Source organism: Pistacia vera, unplaced genomic scaffold, assembly GCF_008641045.1.
Source record: "Pistacia vera cultivar Batoury unplaced genomic scaffold, PisVer_v2 Contig260, whole genome shotgun sequence".
Taxonomy (NCBI): Eukaryota; Viridiplantae; Streptophyta; class Magnoliopsida; order Sapindales; family Anacardiaceae; genus Pistacia; species Pistacia vera.
This window is the reverse complement of record NW_022196069.1, coordinates 578,142-595,377: the sequence shown is the minus strand read 5'-3', so window position 1 is coordinate 595,377 and position 17,236 is coordinate 578,142. Positions and strand designations below refer to the sequence as shown.

Genomic DNA, 17,236 nt, shown 5'->3' with positions numbered 1-17,236 from the left:
TAATATTGACCTCAAATACTCATCTATTTGTTTTATTGTTTCATGAATTATCTTTATAGTGTAAATCAACGGTTTTGAATTAATATCACCTTGCAAAGCAATGGCTATAGCATTAAATATTACATTTTTGAGATATTAAGATGAAAGTGGAGGATTTAATCCTGGTTGTCAATTTCTTGGTATGTATAACTTTCCTTATTTAATCCCTAGACAAACCACATACCCTGAGCATACAAAGCCAAACATGTGCTACTAAAATCTCATATGTGGTATATCTAACACCATGCTTTTTTTTTAAGTTTTCTTTAAGGGTGTTGATTTGATCAAATGATAGTTTAAGTTTAACCATGACAGGTTTAGAAGTTGACTGTGATTCGTGTAAAAATTAATGGAAGTAGGGTTGTGGTGTTCGATATGATTGAATGTGCGGCCGCCGGTAGAAGTACACCAGAGGGGCGTGACTTTTGTGTCTGTGCAACATGTCCAAGTTGGAGATCCATAGAGAATGGTTGGAAGATCCATGTAGTATCCACGTGATTTAGTTTTAAGGCTTCTCAAGCCAAAATCTCGAGCTGAAAAGCATAAGTTTATTCAGCACCTTAGGTTCTAAATTAGTCTAGGAAACCCTTGTATTAATTCTATAATATTGTTTCACTTCATGTGTTTGAACACACCTAATATTCCAATCTAAGATAAATCAGAGACAGAATGTATACATGAAATATGTACATAAGTTCAAAATTGTGTACATCGAATTAACTACTATTAGGTCTAACGTCCTAAACGGACAGAACTCTTAAATGTTAGAATTCAATGCATGCATCTGACTCTTTTTATTATATATGTATAACTCTAATTTTTACTTGAATTTGTTACACGTATAATTAAAGATTATGCGTACTACAGTAGATGAATATTTTTTTTAATAAAATTTCCTCAAACTATCCAAACTTTGTGAGAGCAAAACGATTTGATAAGTAGGGTTGAGAGGGCATAGGTCTTACGAAAGGAATTGCTGAAGATGGATCAATGAACGGTGCAATGCTCATGGGTAAACCACGTGCCACATCAGCGCATGTGTTGATGAATGGATACCGGAATCAGCAACTCCAATTCCGAAGCACGCTCCGCCACACTTGAAAAAGGTTAACTAACAAAAATACAATCAAATGGATCATCAAGTTCATCGATTTAATTATTTTTGTTTGCTGCGGCCAAGATTGGTGTGTTGGGCTTAGTGTTTGGGTTGCCGTTGTTTTCTCCTCGGATATGATGGCTGGAGGGATGATAACTTGTTGGTAAATTTTCTACATTATTCTGTGATAGTAATTATTTAGATAAAAAACTTAGAATAATACTATACATACACCTTTTTATACAATATTATGTGGCAAGATATGAATGGGTGAAATTTTAATTTTAACTTTAAATTAACCAATAATATCCTGTCACACAATGTTGTATGAAAATGATGTATGTGTAGTATTACTAAAAATTTAACTCTTATACCATGTTAGATTGTCATCTAACCTAAAAGTTTGGGAAAATAACTTAAATGGTATCAAAACCAAAAGTCTCAAATTCCAAATACCCACCTAGTGGAATTGGAAAAAAAAAAAAATCAAGTTTGATGTAGGCATTCGAACTTGAAATCTTTAGCTCAAATACCATGTTTATTGAAAGATATATGATTCATTGATTGATTTTTATTATAAAGTTACCAAATATCAAAAGCATCCTAAAACTGACAAAATTAAGAGATTAAAATCGATCGGAAATCATATTATGTCAATCTTTTATTAAAAAAAATCAAATTATATTATGAAAATTACAATTTCATCACCCAAACTTTTTTTTTTTTTTTTTTGGGCTGCCTTCTCTCTGAAACTTTCATTTTATTTCTGTTAATATAATTTTCTGAATAAATTATTTAATTTTGCTCTCCCTCATTCTTTACATTATACTTTAGTTCCCAAAAATAATATTTTGGTTCCGCCACTAAGAAAACGTATCATGTTTTGAAACCTGAAAGGATACATAACAGTTTAAAATTATATCGTATATAATGAATTAGATCTTATTTTATTCCATATATTAGACTTTATTAATGGGTTTAAGATATGCGTAATGTATTAAAAGTAATTTAAAGTGCAATGATTTGCTACTTTTCTGATTTTAATCGCTCTTCCGAGCAAAGACGATGTATAATACACACATTTTGTCTTGGATTATATGAGTAAGAAAAATATCCATTGTTGTTGATGCAAAAATTCGTGCAAACGAAAAATACGGAAGATCTATAGTGAAATCTATGCAGGAATTGGATTAAACCATCTGCTATTGTATCAATGAATAAAATAAAACACAAAAATAATACAGAATAAGATTTTTAAAGTGATTCGGATATTTGGGTCAAATCCATGTCTACTCCTTTTTATATTGTTTTCTTTATATACAAGTGCGATATGCCTAAGCTATAAATGAATCACCCTAATTATAGTAAAAAGTAGGCTTATATATGTTATAATGGTAGACTTATAGTGAAGTATGCCTTGGATAGAAGACTCATGGCATTGGTAAACTTACAACGAAGTAAAATTCAAGTGCAGCGAAACGAGCATAAGTGAACTATCCTTTAGAGCTTAATTAAGAAAGTTTAATAAGAGTGATATATGGAGTCACATATGACAGTGAATCTATGGAGTGCAAGAGGGACATGTGTCGTGAATCCATACTGCATGGATTTACTGCACAACAACTGTAATAGAACTTGCGTGTTTGATTTATTTATAATCGAGCTTAGCCAATTTTTTTTCTCTTTAGATACAATAATTAGCATTAGGTGGTTTGTTAACATTATATGACATTTTTTGCTACAATTTCAATTACTCATATTCATGGAAAATTATTCGCAAGACCGTAATCTAGATATATGGAAGTTTAATCTTGCTCGTTCATTGGTGGGTATCTACTTTTTAGTTGATCGTCAGACAACTGACGTGACTGCACATAACACTATACAATGGGTAAGTGATCTGATTACCAACCAGCAACATATCAAGGGTAAGATATTACCAACCAGTAACTTTATCAGGTTGGATAATAAAATCGCATGTTTGGCTTATTATTTCTGTCCATATTCTCAATCCTATTCTCCAAATAATATTTGGCACATTATTTCGGAATATAACCCTATTTTTTTAATTACTTTTAAATCCCATAAGGTTATTAATTTCACTAAATACCCACAAAAAAAGTTTAAAAATAACAAAAACACCCCCCATGACCCATACTTGCCAAATTTCGACAATCACCGTCGATGGTAGCCTGAATCTGCACACAATGTGAATTACCGATCGAAACTTGCTGATAATTCACCGATCTGGCCTTTTCCAGCCAGATCTACGTGGATCTAGCCGGAAAGGCCAGATCTGACCGTCAGCGACGCCAAAGAAATGGCCATCGTTGACCAAAACGATGGCCATACCTTTGACCATCCTGACGACCAAAGATGGCCGTCATTTGGCCTTTTTCGGCTGTCGACGCCACAGCAGCTGTAGATCTAGCCTTTTCCAGTCAATCCATGGTGGATCTAACCAAAAAAGACCATAACGATGTGTACATACATATCCACCGGTCTGTATCGTAACACATTTTTTGGCTGTGGTGGCCGAATCTAACACTGCAGGTGGTAGGGTTATTTTGTCATTTTATATGTTGGGATGTTTAATTAATTAGTAAATCTAGGGGGTTTTTTTATAATTTTTTAAATTTTACCTCATAATATTCCTCTATTTAACTATCCAATATTATTCCTAAAATCTTATCCAAAATAAACCAACCGCAAGATATTTGAGATTATTTATAAGTGGTATGGCATGACTCATGAACACGTGGTTACCTATCACATAAATCCCAAAACCAATATTTATTCTCATGCCCACTTTTATATCAATCATGACGTGTCTTCAAGCTTCATGACTCTTTCAATGAAAGATATTCAAATTCATAGATGGGGGAAAGTACTACTTTTGCTTTAGTCCTGGCGTCTTTTTTGCGTCAGTAATTACATAATAGAGCCGACAATTACCTAATTAACGTGCTTGTCAGTAAATGTATTGATTTTGTCTAATATTCTACTCATGGTTAATATTTTTCAGGTTTGGTGTACAGCTATAAGCTGCTGGAATATTCTGTAATGGCTGTCATTATAACATACCTCACTAGTTCTTCGGAGCAGATCAATCTCACGAAAGCATCATTAATAGTATACCAAGGATCTAATATCAGCCACATCTGTGATCGTTTTGACTTTCATTTCCATACCTTCTATCGGTCGTCCCAAAGTCATCACTTGTTCAGCCATCTTCACTTCTGCTGTAAGTAATTTCACATTTAGTTTGAGTCGGAAACTGTAGCATTTCGTGATGCTCTGATACTGAAAATGTTAGGGTCTATCCTTTAATAGTTTAAAATTTTATAATCGTTCTCTATGTTGTTTAGTCTAATTATTATATTAAAGAAAGGAAGAAATAATATTATTTTGTGTATTACCCTTTTTATATCATTCATTCCTTTCTTTTTCTTTTTCTTGAAACTTTTTTTTTTTTTTTTTTGTTTAATAAAAATCAATGGAACAAATGGATGCTAATTTTAAGTTCATTACCACATATGTTGGAGTGAATAAATAAAAATTGTTGTTGCAACTTGCATTGCAGGGATTGGTGATGTTATACTTCATAGCTCACGCTGAAGAGTCGGATGAAATCGACCGAAGCATCTTATTCAAATAAAGAGTCTTCGTAACAGCAGTGGGTGAAGCTGGAGTAATGGCACTTTTAGGTGATTTTATTGCTGATCAATTAAGAGCCCGTGAACCAAAAACAACAAAAATGAGGATCGAGTAGAGGCTCGGAAACAGTTTGGTGGCGTGGTGCTTGGTGTTTTAGTGTGATTACCTCATTCCTAATACGCGATTACTCATGGGCAGATACTTTTTCATTCTCAGCAAAAGCGACGGTAATTACTCTCTCATCTTTTCGGTGGGGGTACCGCTTGGCTTCATTATTGTGGAAATCACTCCTGCTGGCAGCCATAAATATGATAGCCATGATGTCACGTCTACCAATCGAGAAGCCCAGGTAGACGGCATTCTTGACTGCTTTCCATTTTTAATTTTATTATTATTATTTTAACTCTTTGGGTCTAAGTGAATAAATATTATCTTAAATATCCGCGACTAGATGAGATAGAAATATTACATGTATTTAGGAAAAATCTACTTTGTTTTACATATAAATATATTCCGTAATGCAGATTAACAGACCAAGCTAAGGTCAGGGAACCATCCACCCTCAGACCACAAGGACAAGATATGGAAGGCAGGCTTCACAGTGGGAAAATTTTTCTAAATATGATTCCTATGGGAGTAGCTTCCTTTTGTATGGTTTGGTCGTATCAACAGAAGAAACTTTTTTCCCTGAGGAGACGAGATGCAGCTTTCAAGCTTCTTTACTATTTTATTTGTCTTTCAATCCGTATCAAGAAAAGTATCTCCTATTTGTTTAGCTATTTTTTAGATTCAGAATGGGTTCCAGTAGACAAACGGAAACAAGCCAAATTAGTGAGAATTTGGTTTGGAATGGTGCTAACTATATTTTGTTGTTTTGTTGCCGAGCGGGTTGAGGTTCACCGGTTGATAGTTTACAGGAAGATTCCTTGACAAGCCGATCAAATTATACCAATGAGCATCTTCTGGCTTGCCCCACGTACTGCCTGTTAGTTCTTACGAAAGGAATTGCTGAAGAAGGACTGGATGAATTCTTAATTGATAATTTCCCTAATCATGGAGGGCTATGTATCAGCAATTACTATTTCTGATTGGAATTGGAAATCTCCTAAGCATAATATCTGTTCAATGCATATGGAAGTTTGTTTGCTGACACCCTGACCCGGAGTCGCCTGGATAATACTACAAGAGGATAACAATTTTTAGCTTCGTCAATATGTGCTACTATTGGTGTATATATATTCTATACAAAGTATCACACAGCAAATGTAGTAGAGATGACATTGTTCCAAAGCTATCAATTTCCCATAATAGAAACCAAAGATTTTGACGTCCCTAAATTTGGGGTCTGACATTGTGTTTGCTGTAATGCTGGACTAGAATAGTTATATTTAATTAAGTTAAAATTTTATCAACAACTAATTTTTTTAAATCAATTTAAATAAACAATTGAATAAATTTAAGATTTACTTCTAATTTTAAGTTTACTTTATTTATTGTTTTATAATATAAATTTTTTTAATTTTGAAATGTTAGATAAATTGTTTATCTATTAAGTATCTAAAATCATTATAATCAAAATGCTTCTTCGGTACATATATGATAATCAAAATGATACATTTTACCATGACTTACGTTTTTCTTCCTAGAACATCCAGCGAATATAGGTTGATTAGTGTTTTATGACGAGTACATTCTTCAATTAATATAGTAATGAATTCGATTTTTGTCCTTATAAAGCAACAGAAAAATATTAAACAGTTAAGGAACTACTTGTATAAATATAAGACTGAAATATCTTTGGATAAGATGAAATATTTCTTCAAGTGTCAATTTTTGTAATAAGTTGAAAAAAGTGTTTTTCTCACAGTTGAAAAAAGTTGTAAATATAGTCTCTCAAAAACATTGGTGACTACAAAGTTTGATTTATTTAATACTAAGGATCAAAGATAGAATGCAATAAAAATGAAGACAAAATGAGTAGAATAGTATCAGGTTTTACTGATTAAAGAATCAATTCCTGCTCATAATGTTTATTAAATATCAAAAGTTTCAAGTTTTTATCGCATACTACTCCCTATATTAAGTATTAAATATTAGTTTAAGAAAAACATAAACACTGAATAACTATAATTAATACAAATACACAAAGAAGTATTGTGACAACCAAAGAAGTATCGTGACAACCATACTCTTTTATCTTCCTTTTATTACTAAACAATCCAACGCTACAACATAAAACATTACTTAAATCTTAAGAACAAATAAGATAAGAATCTTCATTTCTTGTCTATCCTCGCCTCGCTCTATTATTGCCATCCTTCTATGTCAAAATCATAAAACAACTTCTTAAAGAGCTCCATGTGGTGGGTCTCTAAACATAGACCAATGACAAACTCTTATCACTATATGGGCCTGGTAAATATAAGTTGCCCCTTCAATGGGGAGACTAGCCCGGCCTACAAAATTGGGCGGCCCCATCCAAAATCTGCCTCTAAATGGGCATATGACTCCAACTAGTGATCTTTAGGTTAGGAGATTTGAAAGAGTGAGCCCTTTGGTATAGGTTGTGAGTCATCTCATCATGGTTTTGTTCCAATAAGCAAGAGCTGATTTCAAGTATCATCATCCCTCCTCTTCAATTCTTTATGAATTTTTTCTATAGTTGAAATCATGGTTCTGATTGGATTTCACCTGAAAGGCAAATTAGAGAAGTTATAAATATTACATTACCAAGGTAACCTGATGGGAGTAGAGGATTCAATCTTGATCGTCCATCTGTCGGAATGTGTAATCGAGTCAGTTGATCATCAGCTAATCCACGTGTCTTGCACAAACAACGCCAAATATGGCAGTTAGGATCTCATAAGACTGCACTTAGCACCATAATCTTTTTTTAATCTTGCTTTAAGGGTATTGATTTGATCGCTTGATATTTTGAGGCTAGCAACGGAAGTAGACGGACTACTGCACTTGTTTGCTTTAAGGGTATTGATTTGATCGCTTGATATGTTTGCATCTAGAACTATTTCACACAGTAGGTGGATTTTCAGAGGTATTGTCCCATCATTTTGTCCTGCAAAGGTAATTCTAGGTGATTGAATATCCTTGTATACATGAGCGACCAAAACTCTCGTTTCCTAACTGATGTAACTTTGACCCACCACCATTTAAACACACCAGTTTGTATAGATTGCTTATCAATATACTATACTTACAAAGAAATCTATAAAAATTTCCATACAAGTGATGTCAAAAAATGAATGGAAGAGTGAAACAAAAAGTCAAACTCATTAATTCACCCTTCCATTTATTTTGTCACACATCATTTGTATAGAATCTTTGTAAATGTAGTATGACCTTAGTTTTAATAGTTAGTGCTATTCTTTTACAAATCTAATTTTCATACACCTAAAAATTTCTTCTAATTCTTGTTTATATAAGTATTGCTACACATCTTAACTTAATATTCTAGAATTTTCTTATTTCGAGTGATTTATCTTCTGATATTTTCATGTACGTTTATGTATAAATTATAATATATAAAAATGCGATAAATAATAGAGCAGCACTCACTTACAACTTTTTCATATCACTTTTTGTGAGAGCAAAACCATTCGACTAACTCTTTTTATTATATATTTGTAAAGCTTTTATATAACTCTAATTTTTTACTTAAATTCGTTACATGTCCAATTTAAAGATTATGCAGTACTATTGTGGATGGCTGATTTTTTTTTTTTTAAAATAAAATTTCCTCGAATTCCAAACTTCGTGAGAGCAAAACCATTTGACTAACTCCCTCATGAGTATGAGTATGATGACTCGAAACCAATTTTTGTCAAGTTTATTTTTTTGTAGTGTGCATTTGATAATGTAAAAGTGAAAAAGTTGATGCAATCAAAAAGGATATAAATGGTGCTTTAAAAAACATGTAACTCTGCATTAGTTTGTACACAATAATATTTCATATATAATGTGTATGGGTCAACTGCCAATATAACATTAGAATTTTGTCTTCATATAATTAATCAAAAGACTACACCCACCATTAAAATGCCAATGGTAACATCCAGGTTTCACCAAATAAGATGTTGTCCGTTTATTGTCCTCCTAGTTATATTTTTGAGCTTCTCAACTTAAAACATTGGCTTTAGGTATAATATAACATGTAAAAATGCATATTACATGTTTTACTTTTTTTGACTTAAAAATTTCAGGTTAATACATCCTTAGTCATATATTGTAGCAAAATCCCACAAAATCCTTAGTCATATATAAGTGAAGAAGTTAATGCAATCAAAGAGGATATAAATGTGTGTTTTGGCATGATTTAATGTGTCTTTTAATCATATAAACAGTTTCTACAATGAAAGAAAGTGTAATTAAAAAGTAAAAAAGTTAATCCAGATAATTTTTCTGTGACAAAAAAAAAAAAAAAAAAAATCACAATAAGTTTTGTATAATAAAACTTATATGTATAACGGTTTTCTTTATATTTGGTTCTTGATCAAGATTATTATAAACTAGTTGAAAGTCTCGCACATTGCGCAAGTCGCTTATGATATTGGTTTTAACAACACGATTGTTTAAATAATTGGATGTTTCAATTGGTTGATATCTATTATTGAGGTATATACATTGTATAGGTCTATCAAATTAAAGATTTTAATTATATATAGTTTTACATTATGATTTTATTGTGTGGTGTCATTTTTTAGCGTCATAATATCTAATGTTTTAGAATGATGTCACTCTATACATTAATTTAAATAACTTGTCATTTCTTTAGCTGGACGTAGGATTGTCGAATCCTTTCCATGTATTTCCATTTCCTCACTTATAAGTTTTTGGTATATTCACTTGACTTCGCCATATTATTTATACAGATACATATACAGATATATATACAGGTATACAGTATTATATTATTCACGTATTATCATTTAAGAGTTATTTGTTTTAAACACTGACACAAACATATGATGAATTGTTTTTTTTAATTTATTATTCTTGACTTTATTTTATAGTGTTATATTTGTATCTTTAATAATTTTTGGGTTATACATTGAAAGGTGATAAATACAATTTTTGAAGAAAGACCCACCCTTGGATAGCTCAAGTAGTAGGACGAATGCACTTATGTGTGGTTAAGGCTCTCCATCTCATATTCGAATCTCCCTAACTTCCAAGATTTAAGTGGGTGATCATAGCAGTGGGATGTTGTGTTAGTCACCTATAAGAATTTGGGATATTGTGCTAATCACTTACAAGGATTAGTCGAGATACGCATAAATCTTTATTTCAAATTTTTATTTTTTTAAAAGCTTTATGCACATTCTATTGTATTTAATTCAGTAATCAGGATATGTTATATTAGTATGAATACGAAGATCCAACGAAACACATTTATTTTTATCTCAACTACTTATGTTGAGATATCATATATAAATCAAATAAAAAATCACAATTTTTTTTTTTTTTTTTTTTTTTTTTTTTTTGTGGATGGAAATTAAGGGAAGTTGGTATGGTGTAGTAGTTGGACAAGGAAACTAAATTAAAAGGCTGGAAAATCCATGGGTCAAGGGGCCATGAGTTACTGTTTTTTTCCCCGAAGATTCAGAGTGGATAGGATTTTTTTGACGAGTACATTCTTCATCAATTAATAATAGTAATGAATTCGATTTCTGTCCTTATAGAAAGTAACAGAAAAATATTAAATATGTGTGGAACTACTTGTATACATATAGATAAAGATTGAAATATCTTTGAATAAATATTCTTGAAGTGTCTACTTTTGGAATAAGTTGAAAAGGATGTATTCTTGTCGTTAATATGTTTGCTCATTGTAACTATAGTCTCTCGAAAGAATTGATGATGACGACTACGAGTTGATGTATTTATTTCATCTCTACTGACTTCTTTTATGATTTTTAAACTAAATGAATCATAAAATAATACCTCTTATTTATGAGATGTACCAAGTCTTTCATAAGGGTGGTTGAAATGCATTCATGATTTGCAAATATTTAGTACACAATAATTAATTTTGACTTTAATCTGGAAATCAGAAGACAGAATGTAATACATGAAAATATGTACATAAGTTCAAAATTGTGTACATCGAATTAACTACTATTAGGTCTAACGTCTAAAGCGGACAGAACTCTTAAATGTTAGAATTCAATGCATGCATCTGACTCTTTTTATTATATATTTGTATAACTCTAATTTTTTACTTGAATTTGTTACACGTATAATTTAAAGATTATGCAGTACTACAGTAGATGAATGATTTTTTTTAATAAAATTTCCTCAAACTATTCCAAACTTTGTGAGAGCAAAACGATTTGATAAGTAGGGTTGAGAGGGCATAGGTCTTACGAAAGGAATTGCTGAAGATGGATCAATGAACGGTGCAATGCTCATGGGTAAACCACGTGCCACATCAGCGCATGTGTTGATGAAATGGATACCGGAATCAGCAACTCCAATTCCGAGACACGCTCCGCCACACTTGAAAAAGGTTAACTAACAAAAATACAATCAAATGGATCATCAAGTTCATCGATTTAATTATTTTTGTTTGCTGCGGCCAAGATTGGTGGTTGGGCTTAGTGTTTGGGTTGCCGTTGTTTTCTCCTCGGATTGATGATGGCTGGAGGGATGATAACTTGTTGGTAAATTTTCTACAGTTATTCTGTGATGAGTAATTATTTAGATAAAAAAACTTAGAATAATACTATACATACATCCTTTTTATACAATATTATGTGGCAAGATATGAATGGGTGAAAGTTTAATTTTAACTTTAAATTAACCAATAATATCCTGTCACACAATGTTGTATGAAAATGATGTATGTGTAGTATTACTAAAAAATTTAACTCTTATACCATGTTAGATTGTCATCTAACCTAAAAGTTTGGGATAATAACTTAACATGGTATCAAAACCAAAAGTCTCAAATTCAAATACCCACCTAGTGGAATTGGAAAAAAAAAAAAAATCAAGTTTGATGTAGGCATTCGAACTTGAAATCTTTAGCTCAAATACCATGTTTATTTGAAAGATTATATGATTCAATTGATTGATTTTTATTATAAAGTTACCAAATATCAAAAGCATCCTAAAACTGACAAAATTAAGAGATTACAAAATCGATCAGGAAATCATATTATTGTCAATCTTTTATTAAAAAAAATCAAATTATATTATGAAAATTACAATTTCATCACCCAAAACTTTTTTTTTTTTTTTTTTTGGGCTGCCTTCTCTCTGAAACTTTCATTTTATTTCTGTTAAATATAATTTTCTGAATAAATTATTTAATTTTGCTCTCCCTCATTCTTTAAACATTATACTTTAGTTCCCAAAAATAATATTTTGGTTCCGCCACTAAGAAAACGTATCATGTTTTGAAACCTAGAAAGGATTACATAACAGTTAAAATTATATCGTATATAATGAATTAGATCTTTATTTTATTCCATATATTAGACTTTATTTAATGGGTTTAAGATATGCGTAATGTATTAAAAGTAATTTAAAGTGCAAATGATTTGCTACTTTTCTGATTTTAATCGCTCTTCCGAGCAAAGACGATGTATAATACACACATTTTGTCTTGGAATTATATTGTAGTAAGAAAAATATCCATTGTTGTTGATGCAAAAATTCGTGCAAACGAAAAATACGGAAGATCTATAGTGAAATCTATGCAGGAATTTGGATTAAACCCATCTGCTATTGTATCAATGAATAAAATAAAAACACAAAAATAATACAAGAATAAGATTTTTAAAGTGATTCGGATATTTGGGTCAAATCCTATGTCTACTCCTTTTTATATTGTTTTCTTTATATACAAGTGCGATATGCCTAAGCTATAAATGAATCACCCTAATTATAGTAAAAAGTAGGCTTATATAGTGTTATAATGGTAGACTTATAGTGAAGTATGCCTTGGATAGAATGACTCATGGCATTGGTAAACTTACAAGCGAAGTAAAATTCAAGTGCAGCGAAACGAGCATAAGTGAAACTTATCCTTTAGAGACTTAGATTAAGAAAGTTTAATATAGAGTGATATATGGAGTCACATATGACAGTGAATCTATGGAGTGCAAGAGGGACATGTGTCGTGAATCCATACTGCATGGATTTACTGCACAACAACTGTAATAGAACTTGCGTGTTTGATTTATTTATAATCGAGCTTAGCCAATTTTTTTTCTCTTTAGATACAAATAATTAGCATGTAGGTGGTTTGTTAACATTATATGACATTTTTTGCTACAATTTCAATTACTCATAATTCATGGAAAATTATTCGCAAGACCGTAATCTAGATATATGGAAGATTTAATCTTGCTCGTTCATTGGTGGGTATCTACTTTTTAGTTGATCGTCAGACAACTGACGTGACATGCACATAAAACACTATACAATGGGTAAGTGATCTGATTACCAAACCAGCAACATTATCAAGGGTAAGATATTACCAATCCAGTAACTTTATCAAGGGTTGGATAATAAAATCGCATGTTTGGCTTATTATTTCTGTCCATATTCTCAATCCTATTCTCCAAATAATATTTGGCACATTATTTCGGAAATATTACCCTATTTTTTTAATTACTTTTAAATCCCATAAGGTTATTAATTTCACTAAATACACCCTAAAAAAAAGTTTAAAAATAAACAAAAACACCCCCATGACCCATACTTGCCAAATTTCGACAATCACCGTCGATGGTAGCCTGAATCTGCCACAATAGTGAATTACCGATCGAAACTTGCTGATAATTCACCGATCTGGCCTTTTCCAGCCAGATCTACAGTGGATCTAGCCGGAAAGGCCAGATCTGACCGTCAGCGACGGCCAAAGAAATGGCCATCGTTGACCAAAAACGATGGCCATACCTTTGACCATCGCTGACGACCAAAGATGGCCGTCATTTTGGCCTTTTTCGGCTGTCGACGGCCACAGCAAGCTGTAGATCTAGCCTTTTCCAGTCAAATCCATGGTGGATCTAACCAAAAAAGACCATAACGATGTGTTACGATACATATCCGACCGGTCTGTATCGTAACACGATTTTTTGGCTGTGGTGGCCGGAATCTAACACTGCAGGTGGTAGGGGTATTTTTGTCATTTTATATGTTGGGATGTTTAATTAAATTAGTAAATCTAGGGGGTTTTTTTATAAATTTTTAAATTTTACCTCATAATATTCCTCTATTTAACTATCCAATATTATTCCTAAAATCTTATCCAAAATAATAAACCAAACGCAAGATATTTGAGATTATTTATAAGTGGTATGGCATGACTCATGAGACACGTGGTTACCTATCACATAAAATCCCAAAACCAATATTTATTCTCATGCCCACTTTTATATCAATCATGACGTGTCTTCAAGCTTCATGACTCTTTCAATGAAAAGATATTCAAATTCATAGATGGGGGAAAGTACTACTTTTGCTTTAGTCCTGGCGTCTTTTTTGCGTCAGGTAATTACATATATAGAGCCTGACAATTACCTAATTAACGTGCTTGTCAGGTAAATGTATTGATTTTGTCTAATATTCTACTCATGGTTAATATTTTTCAGGTTTGGTGTACAGCTATAAGCTGCTGGAATATTCTGTAATGGCTGTCATTATAACATACCTCACTAGTTCTTCGGAGCAGATCAATCTCACGAAAGCATCAGTAATAGTGAATACCAAGGATCTAATATCAGCCACATCTGTGATCGTTTTGACTTTCATTTCCAATACGTTTATCGGTCGTCCCAAAGTCATCACTTGTTCAGCCATCTTCACTTCTGCTGTAAGTAATTTCACATTTAGTTTGAGTCGGAAACTGTAGCATTTCGTGATGCTCTGATACTGAAAAATGTTAGGGTCTATCCTTTAATAGTTTAAAATTTATATAATCGTTCTCTATGGTGTTTAGTCTAAATTATATATATTAAAGAAAGGAAGAAATAATAATTATTTTGTGTATTACCCTTTTTATATCATTCATTCCTTTCTTTTTTCTTTTTCTTGAAACTTTTTTTTTTTTTTTTGTTTAAATAAAAATCAATGGAACAAATGGATGCTAATTTTAAGTTCATTACCACATATGCTGGAGTGAATAAAATAAAAAATTGTTGTTGCAACTTGCATTGCAGGGATTGGTGATGTTATACTTCATAGCTCACGCTGAAGAGTCGGATGAAATCGAACGACGCATCTTATTCAAAATAATAGGAGTCTTCGTAACAGCAGTGGGTGAAGCTGGAGTAATGGCACTTTTAGGTGATTTTATTGCTGATCAATTAAGAGCCCGTGAACCAAAAACAAACAAAAATGAGGATCGAGTAGAGGCTCGGAAAACAGTTTGGTGGCGTGGTTCTTGGTGTTTTAGTGTGATTACCTCATTCCTAATACGCTATTACTCATGGGCAGATACTTTTTCATTCTCAGCAAAAGCGACGGTAATTACTCTCATCTTTTTCGTGGGGGGTACCGCTTGGCTTCATTATTGTGGAAAATCAGCTCCTGCTGGCAGCCATAATTATTATAGCCATGATGTCTACTTCTACCAATCGAGAAGGCCTAGGTAGACGGCATTCTTGACTGCTTTTCCATTTTTAATTTTATTATTATTATTTTTAACTCTTTGGGTCTAAGTGATATAAATATTTATCTTAAAATATCCGCGACCAGATGAGATAGAAATATTACATGTATTTAGGAAAAAATCTACTTTGTTTTACATATAAATATATTCCGTAATGCAGATTAACAGACCAAGCTAAGGTCAGGGAACCATCCACCCTCAGACCACAAGGACAAGATATGGAAGGCAGGCTTCACAGTGGGAAAATTTTTCTAAATATGATTCCTATGGGGAGTAGCTTCCTTGTGTATGGTTTGGTCGTATCAACAGAAGAAACTTTTTTCCCTGAGCAGGGAGACGAGATGCAGCTTTCAAGCTTCTTTACTATTTTATTTGTCTTTCAATCCGTATCAAGTAAAAGTATCTCCTATTTGTTTAGCTATTTTTTAGATTCAGAATGGGTTCCAGTAGACAAACGGAAACAAGCCAAATTAGTGAGAATTTGGTTTGGAATGGTGCTAACTATATTTTGTTGTTTTGTTGCCGAGCGGGTTGAGGTTCACCGGTTGATAGTAGTTAACAAGGAAGGATTCCTTGACAAGCCAGATCAAATTATACCAATGAGCATCTTCTGGCTTGCCCCACAGTACTGCCTGTTAGGTCTTACGAAAGGAATTGCTGAAGAAGGACTGGATGAATTCTTAATTGATAATTTCCCTATATCATGGAAGGGCTATGTATCAGCAATTACTAAGTTCGTGATTGGAATTGGAAATCTCCTAAGCATAATATCTGTTCATGCATATGGAAGTTTGTTTGCTGACACCCTGAACCGGAGTCGCCTGGATGAATACTACAAGAGGATAACAATTTTTAGCTTCGTCAATATGTGCTACTATTGGTGTATATATATCTTCTATACAAAGTATCACACAGCAAATGTAGTAGGAGATGACATTGTTCCAAAGCTATCAATTTTTCCATAATAGAAACCAAAGATTTTGACGTCCCTAAATTTGGGGTCTGACATTGTGTTTGCTGTAATGCTGGACTAGAATGAGATTATATTTAATTAAGCTAAAATTTTATCAACAAGCTAATTTTTTTAAATCAATTTAAATAAACAATTGAATAAATTATAAGATTTACTTCTAATTTTAAGTTTAATATTTATTTATATGTTTTTATAATATAAATTTTATTTAATTTTGAAATGTTAGATAAATTGTTTATCTATTTAAGTATCTAAAATCATTATAATCAAAATGCTTCTTCGGTACATATATGATAATCAAAATGATACATTTTACCATGACTTACTGTTTTCTTCCTAGAACATCCAGCGAATATAGGTTGATTAGTGTTTTATGACGAGTACATTCTTCAATTAATAATAGTAATGAATTCGATTTTTGTCCTTATATAAAGCAACAGAAAAATATTAAACAGTTAAGGAACTACTTGTATAAATATAAGACTGAAATTATCTTGGATAAGAGAAATATTTCTTCAAGTGTCAATTTTTGTAATAAGTTGAAAAAAGATGTGTTTCTCACAGTTGAAAAAAGTTGTAAATATAGTCTTCCAAAAACATTGGTGACTACAAAGTTTGATTATTTAATACTAGGGATCAAGATAGAATGCAATAAAATGAAGACAAAATGAGTAGAATAGTATCAGGTTTACTGATTAAAGAATCAATTTCCTGCATCATAAATGTTATTAAATATCAAAAGTTTCAAGTTTTTATCGCATACTACTCCATATAAAGTATTAAATATTAGTTTAAGAAAAACATAAACACTGAAAACTATAATTAATACAAATAC

At 31.9% G+C, this 17,236-nt stretch overlaps 1 protein-coding gene across 1 annotated transcript; it reads left to right on the top strand.

Moving 5' to 3' along the window:
- The first annotated feature begins 13,238 nt into the window (after nucleotides 1–13,238).
- Nucleotides 13,239–16,393, top strand: LOC116132794 (protein NRT1/ PTR FAMILY 5.10-like). The gene is made up of 5 exons (XM_031418463.1): nucleotides 13,239–13,242; nucleotides 14,258–14,308; nucleotides 14,410–14,630; nucleotides 14,977–15,407; nucleotides 15,589–16,393. Exons 1-5 carry the CDS (start codon nucleotides 13,239–13,241, stop codon nucleotides 16,391–16,393), a joined length of 1,512 nt encoding a protein of 503 aa, XP_031274323.1.
- The last annotated feature ends 843 nt before the right edge of the window (nucleotides 16,394–17,236 follow it).

Bases quoted from the DNA above. Each gene is read 5' to 3' on its own strand.
- LOC116132794 (XM_031418463.1), top strand. The intron at 14,631-14,976 runs GTAAGTAATTTC...CTTGCATTGCAG, and splicing joins CAGCCATCTTCACTTCTGCT to GGATTGGTGATGTTATACTT. The intron at 15,408-15,588 runs GTAGACGGCATT...TCCGTAATGCAG, and splicing joins TACCAATCGAGAAGGCCTAG to ATTAACAGACCAAGCTAAGG.